This window comes from Cuculus canorus, chromosome 7 (genome assembly GCF_017976375.1).
Source record: "Cuculus canorus isolate bCucCan1 chromosome 7, bCucCan1.pri, whole genome shotgun sequence".
Classification (NCBI taxonomy): Eukaryota; Metazoa; Chordata; class Aves; order Cuculiformes; family Cuculidae; genus Cuculus; species Cuculus canorus.
The window spans coordinates 24,057,975-24,070,505 of record NC_071407.1 but is presented as its reverse complement, the minus strand read 5'-3'; the positions used below and the strand labels follow the sequence as shown (position 1 = coordinate 24,070,505).

Genomic DNA, 12,531 nt, shown 5'->3' with positions numbered 1-12,531 from the left:
AGCACAGAGAAACTCTTTGAACTATGTTAGATGGAGACTGATGTGTAAATATCAGGTTTAAAGGGTTTTTTTTCCCCCCAAATAAAAGTATAACTTGAATTTCTGAAATGTAGCCAGCAGATGTCTTTTATGTACTTCCTGGTTTTCCACTTAGATTTATTTTGAATGCAGAGAAATGAGTGAGAATGTCTGTGTTGGTATACAAAGAAAACAAGAATTTTGAAGATTTGAGGCCTTTTGGTTTGTTTTGGGGTTGGATTTTTTTGGTGGTAAGAATCATTTTCAGTAGGTGGTTGCTAGGAAGGAAAGCAACCAAAGTCAAATCCTTTAAGTTTTCGGTGTGTACTCAGGAAGGATGCTTTTATTTAGCGTGGACCATATTCCTCATGTACTGCTACTAATTTGTGGTTACACAAGAGTGAATCTGGTTTGCCAAGTTCTAGTTTGTGTGCTTGTCAAAGTTTTTATGTTCCTCTCTATATTCTGCATTTTTAATTTATTAGTGTAAACATTCCATTTGGAGCTCTAAGCAAATAACTTACTGCTGCTGACTTAATATGAAGACTTTGCTTACTGTTGTTTTAATCTCATTTCAGGAGATTAAAAAATTCATCAAAGGTGTTTCTGAGAAGATAAAAAAAACTAGGGACAAGTATGGCATTAATGATAATGGCACAACAGAGGTAAATAATTTCAAGGGGCTAATTATTTTAAATCCTCATAAGCCATGGCTTTTCCAACTATTCTATTCTCTTTTCAGCCACGCGTTTTATATCAGTTGGACAGAATTACTCCAACCCAGCTAGAGAAGTTTTTAGAAACTTGTAGGGACAAATACATGAGGTGAGTGTTTAGCCTGCTGTTTTCTGTCAATATATCTCTGCCTGCATGCCCCAGATTTCTTTGTTTGCAGCCTAGGAGTGTATTTTTCTGGTTTTACTGCATGAACGTTGGTTCTGTTATGCATGCAATACAAATAAAGAATAAGAAACAATTGGTCCCAATAATATAAGCATCACAAGGCGAAGGCATTACATCAAAAATAAGCATCCCCACCTACAGGTGGGCTTCTTGACGTAGACCTGTTCCCTTCCTTCCCCCTCTTGCAGGAGGTTGCTCCAAATGTTCCATGAGTCCATGTAAAATAGTATATGAATAGATAAGTTTCGAATCCATGTGAATCTTGATACTTAATCTTGATCGACAGTGTGTGAAGGGTTGTGTCACACTTCATGCTAACGTTCTTGAATCTGTTATGCACTTGCAGGAGCCTGGTGTTTGTTTTTCTTGGTCTCTTAACAAGACAGCGATAGTGTGGATGTATTCATCTGTTATTATCCATTGACAGTTGTTGCATTTACTTAGGCTGCTTGGAACTCTTCATTGGCATGCAGCCATCAGACGTCTGCTTTGTGGCTTTGTGTTCATCTGCATCGATTGTTTACTAATATTTTTTTCTCTGTTTAGAGAATTCATGTGTATGTTTAATTCTTAATGTAACATTTAAAGCAATTACCAGTTTTCTGCTTTCTGTTATTAGGATTACATGCTTGCATTTGCCTTAAGTGTTCTTAAACATTAATTGTCTATTTTACTGTAGTCAGTTGTTTTACTGTATTATATTGATCTGACACCTATAAAATATGGTACCCTTGGAAAGAATCTGTTGCTGTGAGGAAAATGTTCTCAAAGTACATCAATTGTAAGAAGGGACAAATGTGGGAATGAGCTTATTTACATGCATAACTTGAGGGAAACGTAGGTCATCATGACAGGGCTTTTGAATAAGGTGAAAACAGGAATGCATTAATATCTGGATTTTATTCTGATTAAAATGTTATCTATATAACAGTTCCTTAAGGAAGAGTTAATAAGGGTTTCTCGTGCTTAAACACATAGAGGGGAGTTTTGGAAGTGTTAGCATATGGGATTTCCGTGACCAGGGCATCTTGAGTCTTCTGCTTGATGTTTAGGAGGAAGAAGGGCAGGTATTTTGGTTTCTGTTATGGATGTTATATGGGATCTGTGGAATGCCTGTATGACTGGGCAGCATCTTGTCTTGCATGAGATCACTGTCTTGAGTATTGGATACATTTTAACCTCTCTCCTGTTCATTTATTTAAAAAAAACTATTAACAAACTTCTTATGTATGTACCAGAACAGTTTCTGCCTTTGCTTGCTTAGGATTTTGTGCCTTTTTAAGTTCTGTCTCTTTCTGTATTTTTTTAATGAGAGAATTTGTTTATCAGGGCACAGATGGAGCCTGGTTCTGCTGTGGGAGCTCTTTGTGCACAGAGCATCGGTGAGCCTGGCACACAAATGACTCTGAAGACTTTCCACTTTGCTGGTGTTGCTTCAATGAACATTACTTTGGGTGTGCCTAGAATCAAAGAAATAATTAATGCTTCAAAGGCTATTAGGTACTAACATTTCGGTTTGCTTTTTCCCTTTGCTTAAGTGAAACATGATGGATTAATTTGCAATATGTGATAGCTTTTTCCTTTTCTCGCTAGTGTACGAGACAAAGATGCTGGAGTGTGACCAGAAGAGGGTAACAAAGTTGGTGATGGGGCTGGAGAACAAGCCTTATGGGAGGTGGCTGGGGGAACTGCAGTTGTTTTAGGCTGGAGAAAAGAAGGCTGAGGGGAGACCTTTTCAGTGCCTACAACTGCCCGAAGGGAGGTTGTAGCAAGGCGGGTGTTGGTCTCTTCTCCCAAGTAACAAGTAATATGATGAGAGGGAATGGCCTCAAGGTGCACCAGAAGAGGTTCAGATTAGACATCAGGAAATATTTCTTCACCAAAAGGGTTCTCGGGCACTGGGGTGGCTGCCTGGGGAGGTGGTCAGCTATAATTCAAATTGCCACCTGTAATCTAACAGGGCTTTTTCTGTGTTTGTTCTTTCTAGCACCCCTATTATAACAGCACAGTTGGATGTAGACGATGACCCTGATTTTGCCCGTCTGGTTAAAGGAAGAATTGAGAAAACTTTATTAGGAGAGGTAGGAAAACTTGTATTATTGTTAATGCTTTAAACGTAAACATTAGCTAATTCCTGTGGGGCATTTTAAGGATATTCACATACAAACTGTTTTGTCCTTATCTCTTAAAGATTTCAGAATATATCGAGGAAGTCTTTCTTCCAGATGATTGCTTCATCCTAGTGAAGCTGTCTTTAGAGCGCATTAGATTGCTGAGATTAGAGGTGAGTTTTTCAGTTCTTGCACAGAATAAGCCTTGGGTAAGTTCCAAAGGATCTCCTAATCCTGCCTCAGAAACAGGAGTCAGACCAGTGGAAATTTAAAAGAAAGTGAACGAAGGACATCCCGTGGCTACATTACATCTGGATTTTTTTCCATCTTTTTTTTTTTCTTGTAAAGTCAGTAACTTTTCCTTTGTTTGGAAATGAGAGAGCATACAGTCATGTCTTGGTGTCTGGCTAAATACAAGGCTGTTGTTACTGTCCCTTAGTTAACATACAGGCTGGTATCCTCAGCACAGGATAGTATTTTGTGCAATTTAAGAGTACCAATTTTTGGTTATTTTTCTGTATTCTGCTTTGCTACATTCTGTTGCAAGACTGCTACAAGTATTTCAGCATATTTACATTTTTTAAGAGAGATGTCGTGATGTTTGCTGGTTGACTTTTGCCGTAGGTGAATGCAGAGACTGTGCGCTACTCTATCTGCATATCTAAACTCCGAGTCAAGCCTGGGGACGTTGCTGTCCATGGAGAAGCTGTTGTATGTGTGACCCCTCGGGAAAATAGCAAGAGTTCGATGTATTATGTATTGCAGTCACTGAAAGAAGAACTACCAAAGGTAAAAACAAAGGCTGCCTTGTGCTTTTGTGGGAGATAATCATAGAATCATAGCATGGTTTGTGTTGGAAGGGACCTTAAAGCCCATCCAGTTCCAACCCCCACTGGACAAGTCTGCTCAAAGCCCCATCCAACAACTTCCCTGGGCAACCTGTGTCAGTGCCACACCACCCTCATCATGAAGAATTTCATAATAAGTTGGGGTTCTATGTCAAGAAGACAATTCTTGTCATTGTTGACAATGAATATAGGCTGAATCCATGACTCTTAGGTTGTGATGCTACTGCTTTACAGCTGAAACTAAGCCTCTGTTACTCATCTTCATCTTTGAAATTGAAGCCTTGACATTTTTCTTACAGCATTCACTGAAGCATTCGGAGTGTAGCAGTTGTATGAAACAGTTGTTCTTTCTTCCAGCTGCATTTAGAATTGAACCACATGATGGTAGCTGGCATTTTTGCAGCTTCCTGTGAGGGGGCTGCCTACTTTGGATTTTAGAAGATAAGTGAACCTTATTATTGGCAGGATGCCCTTTAAATTGTGCAGATCTACCGCCAGAGACCCAGGTCTGAGTGTCAGGATATCTGTCGTAAATGTATGTAACGAGTAAGGTTTACAATACTGTACAAATGTCACATTTGTAGTAATGTATTTAAGAGCAAGGAATCTTATTTCATTTGTATTTTAACTGAGCATTTACTCCAAAGACAGGAGCTTGTAATGAGGTTTGAATGCTGATAAGGATTGCACCTTTATACTGCGTTACCGTACACATAAAAATTACAAGGTTATTTTCTTTTTGAAGGTTGTAGTGCAAGGTATACCAGAGGTTTCCCGAGCTGTCATTCATATTGATGAACAAAGTGGAAAGGAAAGATATAAACTCCTAGTTGAAGGTGATAACTTGCGAGCTGTTATGGCTACCCATGGAGTGAAAGGAACAAAAACGTCTTCCAACAACACATACGAGGTAATGTTCAAATGGGAACTGTAGGGTTTTCCCCACCTCTCCTTTATTACAAGCACTTGTTTGTGCTCAGATGCAGCAGTTGATATCTAATCAAGCCTGATTTCACTAACGGTTGTCAGAATGTATTAACACAAAAGAATAATTCAACTGGCAGCACTGTTCTCGTCAGAGAAGCTTTTTTCCATAAACATTTTTAAATGGAGAAATGCAAAAGGATATTTATGGAATTTTGGAATCATCTGACATCAGATGTTACTCGTTGCAGGAATATAGGTGCTCCAGGCTTTTGGTTCTTTATTAATCTAACATAATCTCTTGTGTAGGTAGAGAAAACACTGGGAATTGAAGCTGCTCGGACAACCATTATCAATGAGATTCAGTATACAATGGTGAACCATGGTATGAGCATTGACAGGAGACATGTAATGTTGCTGTCTGATCTAATGACTTACAAGGTTTGTACTCTGCTTTTTCTAAGTGTTACGCTGGCCTGTTCATATAAATTAATTCCACTGTGTTTGAGAAGGACGGGTGAGCTAAGGAGATGGAAATCAGTTGTAAGTTTAAAGAATTCCTAGTTGTACTGACCAAATACCATCTTTCTTATAATCAAACGAAATGTTTAGTTAATCTCATTCTTGGAGTTAGGGGGAAAACATTTTTCTGACTGAGAATACGTTGATACAATGAGTAGGGAATCATTATTTCCTGTTGGAAATAGGAATCCTAAAAACTGTGGTATGAAAATCAACTGTTTTGGTAACTATGCATGCAATTTAAGGCTTGCTGTGCAGAAAACCACACGGGGTGTGGTTCCTAGCAGCTGTACTGCATATAGGAGTCAAAGGCTACAGACAGTACAAATAGAATCAGATTACATGTAGACGATGAACAGTCTTCCAGAACTTGTTGGTAAAAAATCCTATCTGTTCTTTATTGATTGACTTTCTTTCCTTCACATCCAGTTTTTTTTAGACTCTCAGTACACTTAGTTAAGTCAGATTTTCCACTTTGCCTGCCAGATTGCAAGGGTTTAATTTGGGTAAAATGGATGAAGGGGTTCTGCCTTCTCCCAGACTGTAGGGCTTTATTGTACAGAGCTGCAGCAGCCCCTAGGGCTGGCAGTGTGGACCTGAAACACAGTAGTGGAAAAGGGGATCAGAAATAGTGGAAAAGTGCAGCATTTTACACTTGTTGGGTTCCTAGCATGCAGTCTTTTGTCTGTGCCTCTGACTTGTGCTTCTGTGCACGGCCTGTTAGAATCACATTGTTAGTTAGAGGCAGAAATAAACCAAGTTGGTTTAAAAAGCTAATTAGTTTTGTTCTGGAGGGTGAAAAAATGAAGACTTAACATCTCCTGTAATCTGCTGGCAGTTGAAGTCAGACTTAGCCATAGACAATCAGCAGTGGCTTCAGCACAGTGCTTTCAGACCCCGACGAAGTTTGTAGCTCGGCAAGTAATTTATAGCTCTGTGTTTTTTTTCTCATGGCCCTATCTTTCTCAACCTTCTCAATATTCTTGCTTTTTAAAAAGAAAAATCTATAACCATTTATAATAGTTTTTATTGTGCATGAATAATCACTCCTGTTTGACTTAAATATTGATTGCTTCCAAACTATTAACCTTCAGGATGCTCAGCTGTGAAGCAGCGTAGTGTGACACACTGCTATGTTGTAGATAATAACCTTTTTAGTTACTACTTGTTTCGTGTGTTTGTGGAAATAAAACCTACATTTCTGTTGTTCACTTGATTTGCTGCTTTAGCAAACATAACTGATCTCCAGCCACTATCTTGATAGTCTGTCTTTGGCTTTTTCCATCAATAAAGGGTGAAGTGCTGGGCATTACAAGGTTTGGACTGGCCAAGATGAAGGAAAGTGTGTTGATGTTGGCTTCTTTCGAAAAGACTGCAGACCATCTCTTTGACGCTGCCTATTTTGGACAGAAGGATTCTGTTTGTGGTAGGTGTTACAAATTCTTTGCAGTTTATGGTCTTTACCCAGCATCTAAACCTCGTCAACGCACTGGATTTTTGCCCTTGCTAAGCTTTCTGTTCAGCTTACGTGTCAGACTTCAGGTATACGGCTGCTTCTTCTTGATCTGAGAACTTTAGTGGCTGTTATTATCAGTAGTTCTGTTTTCTCAGTCATGGAAGTTTGTGTATCTTCCACACCTACAGCTGATTAAGGAATCCAGTACCCCATTCCCTATTTAGGTGTCATTTTCCTTTCTTCTAAGAAGCACAAAGGCATTTATGTTTCTGGTAGCATAGGTGAAAATCGTAATGTACCTAATGATTGCTTATGTGATTTGAGAGTTGTACCTTGAAATTAACAGAAAGGCAGAGTCCTTGACTTGTTCATTGAGCTCTTGATCTAAATAGATACAAATTGCTTGGATGTTTTTTAAGCTAGGAGCCCTGTTTATCAGTGCTCCATTCATTAACAGAATAGAGAAGATTTCTTTCCCGAGATGTTTCTTTTCTGTTCTTCAGCTTTAAAGTTCAGCTCATTAACATCCACTGAATCATCTTCTCACTGAATTCATGAAAGAATCTGATAAGAGTTCAAAAATATATGTAGACATGCACACAAGTGCATGCATTCATACATACGTACAGCCAGGCGGAACATTCAAGTAGATGAGGTCTGTAATTCTGTTTGTCGCTTATTTTTGCATTTCTGCCGTGTACCCTAAGATGTGGTGTGGAAATTATTTTCCTTTTTTTTAAGCTCTTTAGTCCCCATTCCTCCCAGATTTCAGTCTCCTTAAAGCCAGATGAATTTTGGAATGATTTGTTCACAACTCTCTATCGAGTAAGTTTAAACAGAGAAAAGAAGTCAAGCAAGTTTCACCTTCTTCACCATCTGCTTACGTAAGGCCTACCGTCTTGGCGCTGTAGTAGCTCTTTTGGAGTTTCAGGGCACCAATGAAGTACAAAAATAAGCATTATGTTAAAGTTTAATAGTTTGTAGTAAAACTTTATGAAAATATGTAGTAAGAATGCAGCAATAGTCTAAGGGAAAAAATACAGAATATTTGTTCATATACATTTAAATTGCCAATCAAATCTTGCCAGAGTTGTGAGCAAATTGTTTTTCACCCTTTGTGTATTCAAAGGTTCAGCTGTTTATTGTTATTTTTGTACACATTTATGTGAGGGACAATATTCTTAAGACTCCTGAGAGTGTGCAGAAGTGTCATTTGGATCACGGCAGTATGCTGAGAATAACACCACGGGTAGCTGAGAGCTTACTTTTAACATGGAACGTTCTTTGAGAAAGTTGTATCCATCAGCAGATCTGGAACCAAAGTGTGTCAGCTCATGACTGTGATAAATGTTACAGCTATCAAAAATAAATCTTTAAATTCAAACAAAGCACTTTTTGAATTGTGAGAATGCAGACCCTGGTGTAGCTGACGTGATGAGTGTGCCTTTACTGGGAAGCCGTATGGGTTTTTGAGAGAACCTGGCCAGGTTGGACTGAAGTCTAAGTACTGAGTCAGAGGATGAACATTAACTTTGCCTTGCATCTACTGCTGCTGGCGCTGAGTGGAACATGTCTTCCCAGAAAGCAAACCTTCTGAAGCTCTGTCACAGGTAGAGAAGGTGGTGAGGTTAGGTTGCATTTTTTCTATATATAATTTAAATAACACAGATTAAATAACATTCTGCTTTCGTGACTGTGACATTGAACTTTTATCTAGTCAAGAGACCTTGGTCTTCATTTGCGAGGTTTGGGAGATTTGAAAGGTGATGCATACAGAATGGACACATGAAAACAGTTTTGTAAATTCTTACTCTTCAAAAGTTCAACATCTTTGAATTTTTTTTTTCCCTAGGTGTTTCTGAATGCATCATCATGGGAATTCCTATGAATATTGGAACAGGACTTTTTAAACTGCTGCACAAAGCAGACAAAGACTCAACACCTCCTCAGAGGCCTCTGATATTTGATAACAATGAATTTCATATTCCCATTGTTACATAGTGCTTGGACATGATACAAGATAGCAAAACAAGAAATAGCAAGAAAGCATCACTTAAAATAAGATATGTGTATGATCAGTTCTATGTGTCTCAGTAACTGTGAGTTGGTGACACGCTGGCGAAAGAACTGCCTGGTTCTTTACCCCATTGTTCCAGCAGACCCTGAAAGGGTTTCCTCCACACCAGAGAGCGGAAATACACTTCAAGTCTCTTTCAGTTAAGAAAGTTTTTTGTTTTCATGTGCTAGAATTAGATCTTTGCGTTAATGTTAATGGGTGGAAGTTGCTACTAACTCAGCATCAGATGTGTGTATTCGGATTTGATTAAAAACCCAAAACCGCAAAAGTTCCATGACTTCGCACAGTGCACGCCTGGAAATGGCCTTCAAACAAGAGCTGCAGAGGTAACAACAAACTTAAGAAACCCAGAACCGAGTCTGTAATTAATTTGCACTGAGTTAAACTTCAGGAGGGCTGTTGAGAATGTTCGAGATATTTGCTCTTTGCTTGTGTGTCTTTAATTGCTTCTCTTTTAATCCTAAGTTATTACCCAGTAAATGTCTTTCTTCCCCAGAATTCTGCTTCGGGACGTACCTGCAATAAGCCACAGATTGTAAAGCTGTTACTAAGTTCTGAGAAGGCTGCTATATTACAAATTATAAATAGCTTTTCACATTACAACAAGTGTTAGACTGCTGGTTAAGGAGTCTTCGTTTTGGGCAAATTTAATAATTGGACAGGATCATCTGAACAACCTGCTTTTATTTAACATATAAAGTAGGAATAGGAAAGGAAGCTGTTTTCATGCATTGCCAGGCAATAATTTGAAAGTATTTTAATCCTGAGTCCACTAGAGCAGTTTTCAGAATTAATATAGGTTGAAATTATTTCAGTGCAGTATGTTTAAATTTACTCTGGTGCTATGGAGGGTAAGTGTCTGAGTGTTTTCTTGTGTGTTTTCTGTGTTTGGGTCACCATTGTGCTCCTCATATGGGTGAGGTGGAGAGAATCGATACAGAGAGAGAAAAGCTGAAGTTGTGTGCTCATGCAAGTCAAGGGCTGCTGAACCATTTGGTGTTGGACAATTAATGGGTTTGTGTCATCGTTTGTCCTCATGTAACAACCAAAAGGAAGTGTCAGGCTCCATTTGGAAAACATAAATTTGTTAAGTCTTAACGTGCTGCTGTGTTTGTTTTTTAAATTGCCCTCCATGTAGAGAGAAGATCCGACGTGCCATTCAATATAGCTTTTCTCAGACTTTTTGTGTTTGCAGGAGGATACTAAGATATGCTGCTGCCTAGTTTGGGCAGGGTAAGGACTGAGAATAATGTATTTAGTGTCTGCTCTAAAAGCCATATGTATTTTGCTGTCTCCCTTTTAACAGCAGAAACCTCAGAATTAATTAAACTGTTATTTGTGATTTTGGTGAGAATTGTTGTTTGGTGAGAATTGGCATTTGTGGGTTTTTCTGTACAGAACTTCGGCCCTGTTTCTTTTCCTGGGAAATTCTACTGCAAGTGCTTGATGGTTTTGTGAGTAAAGATTCTTTTGAAGCTGTAAACAGGTGGAGTTTGTTTTGGAATAGGTAACCACCTCTTCTCTTTTTCTTCCTTTCTTTTTTGTAAATCTAGTGAAACGTGGCTCTAAATGGTGGGTTTACTCTCTTGTCTTTGTATGTGTCTCTGTGTGTGTTTGAAACTTATTCGGTTGTCATTGTCTGTGATATTACAATAAAAACAGGCAAAGAAAATGTAAACTTCGTGTTTATTTACTGCTGCATTATATTTGTGCATTGTTAATTTATGGATGACCTCTCCTCTGACTCTCAGTTTGCTTGGTTATTAAGACAGTTGAGAATTATTGAGCTTAAATCTCAGGTATTTACAACCTAAACCAGTGTGTTAAGTAAAACATATCTTGCTTCAAGTAAACATAAACAATGATTCTATGATTCTGTAAGTATTGCAGCCAAAAATAGTTGATTTATGAGAACACTCTTAATTAGTAATTATTGTGTGGGGTTTCGGTACAGTCAGTATACAAATTAGCTGTTAGATTTGACTTATAAGCAGCTTTTTATAAAGGTCAATTTTAACGTTCAAAGAGATGGAACTTTGGGATGTTTGTTAGAATTTACATGCTTATTAGTTTTCTTACCTTTAGTGCAGGTTTCAATTTTTAAAAATAAGACTTTTGCATGTTTGCCTTTTTTTCTAATTACAAAAAGTCCTGTTTTTAATATTGTGTAAGAACAGAAACACTAAGAGATAAAATTAGGAAATGTGTTCATATTTTAATGTACAAATATGGGGCAGATAGTTTGGATGCGACTACAATGTTGATATCAATGCATAACAGACTTAATTTGGGCAATAAATACCAACATCTCATAGGACAGTCTGAACAACTGAAATTATCCAAGCCAGTCTTGCCTCTCTTGCACATCGGTGCTTGTGAAAATGAATAAAGATTGCCTGTAATCAATAAAATGAAAATTTGAAGTCATTCCTTCTCATGCAATTCAGTCTTATCATCATCTTCCGCTAGGGGGCAGTGTTTTGTTTTTGGAAAAGATGTTCTGTGGTAGCAATTCTTTATTCTTCTATTAAGAATTGGGGTTGCAATTTCAGAGCTGAAATACAACGATGAGAAGGGAAGTTACTTGTTAAAACCATATAGGTGAACAAGGAGATGAAGGGAGTAATTCATTTCCCTAAAGAGAAAGCAGAGTCCAAACCTGCCCTTTCACTATCAGTAAGGATTCACTTCCTTAGCTTTTGCTCCATCTAGCTTAAACAAACAAGCAAAAGTAGCACTTCAGTAATTCCCGAAGGAACATAACAAGGGCCTCTGGCAAGTGATAGAACAGAAGCAAGCAGGAGAACAACAGACCTGTGCTGTGAATGGGGATGCATCTTTTGCTCTCATTCCCTATTGTGAGTACTTAAATACAGCTCCGAGAGCTGTTCTGAATCGTGAAGTTTTGGCAGTTCACTGGAGAGCGTCTTGCATTCTTCAGTGGCTGCAGAACTCCAGAGCAAGGCTGCATTGAAAACACTTGACAGTGATGCTGAGAGATGCAAGAGATCACCTGTTTCACATTATTTTCAGCCCTAAACATTGATGATCTCTGTGTCCAGAAAGCTGGAAACTGCAGGATTTATGAGAGATTACTTCCACTTCAACGTCTGGAAGCTTTATTAGCTCCTATGATATGTGTAACTCAGTTCACTGTGGTCTTTCTGAGTGAGAACTCAGTATTGACTGGCTGTGTGTAGGGATTCTGTTGGCCACAGGCTGCTTTGAATACAGCATTGTCATCACCACCATGATTTCTTCTGGGTCACTGTAAAGCTACTGTGTGCATCAGATGTTAAAAGATATTTGTTAATCCAAAGAGTCTGTCTTGTCAGTCCAAGCCTGGCAGATAAGGAGGGAGAGCATGTTCTTTTTGGAAGCAATGATGGTAGATGTGGTGATGTTGCACAGGAACATGGTGGTTTCTGCAGGTGTCAAGGGTAGAGGGAAAGCAAAGATAAGCAAAGGGGTATGGAAGCAGAGTAGAGTGGAATTTCATGTTTGTTTTGGGTTGAACAGGAAGGTATTGTTAAAAAAAAAAAAAAACACAGTGAGTGCCTTCACCATGCTATCATCTCATTGATTTCAAAGCTGGTTAGCACTGAGGAGTTCTGGTCCGTTGACAAAAGAACATGCAGGTGCCTCCCTGACTGTGGCTTTCATGGCCCACAG

At 38.6% G+C, this 12,531-nt stretch overlaps 1 protein-coding gene across 4 annotated transcripts in view; it reads left to right on the top strand.

Moving 5' to 3' along the window:
* Positions 1 to 11,251, top strand: part of POLR3A (RNA polymerase III subunit A) — a 36,462-nt gene extending 25,211 nt beyond the window's left edge. For all 4 annotated transcript variants that reach the window (XM_054071221.1, XM_054071219.1, XM_054071218.1 and 1 more), the window contains 10 exons: positions 597 to 683; positions 761 to 843; positions 2,251 to 2,421; positions 2,909 to 3,002; positions 3,113 to 3,205; positions 3,657 to 3,821; positions 4,626 to 4,790; positions 5,114 to 5,245; positions 6,620 to 6,752; positions 8,635 to 11,251. In XM_054071221.1, coding sequence (XP_053927196.1) covers positions 597 to 683; positions 761 to 843; positions 2,251 to 2,421; positions 2,909 to 3,002; positions 3,113 to 3,205; positions 3,657 to 3,821; positions 4,626 to 4,790; positions 5,114 to 5,245; positions 6,620 to 6,752; positions 8,635 to 8,783 — 1,272 coding nt within the window. In that variant the 3' untranslated portion in view covers positions 8,784 to 11,251. The remainder of the gene's footprint in view (positions 1 to 596; positions 684 to 760; positions 844 to 2,250; positions 2,422 to 2,908; positions 3,003 to 3,112; positions 3,206 to 3,656; positions 3,822 to 4,625; positions 4,791 to 5,113; positions 5,246 to 6,619; positions 6,753 to 8,634) is intronic.
* The last annotated feature ends 1,280 nt before the right edge of the window (positions 11,252 to 12,531 follow it).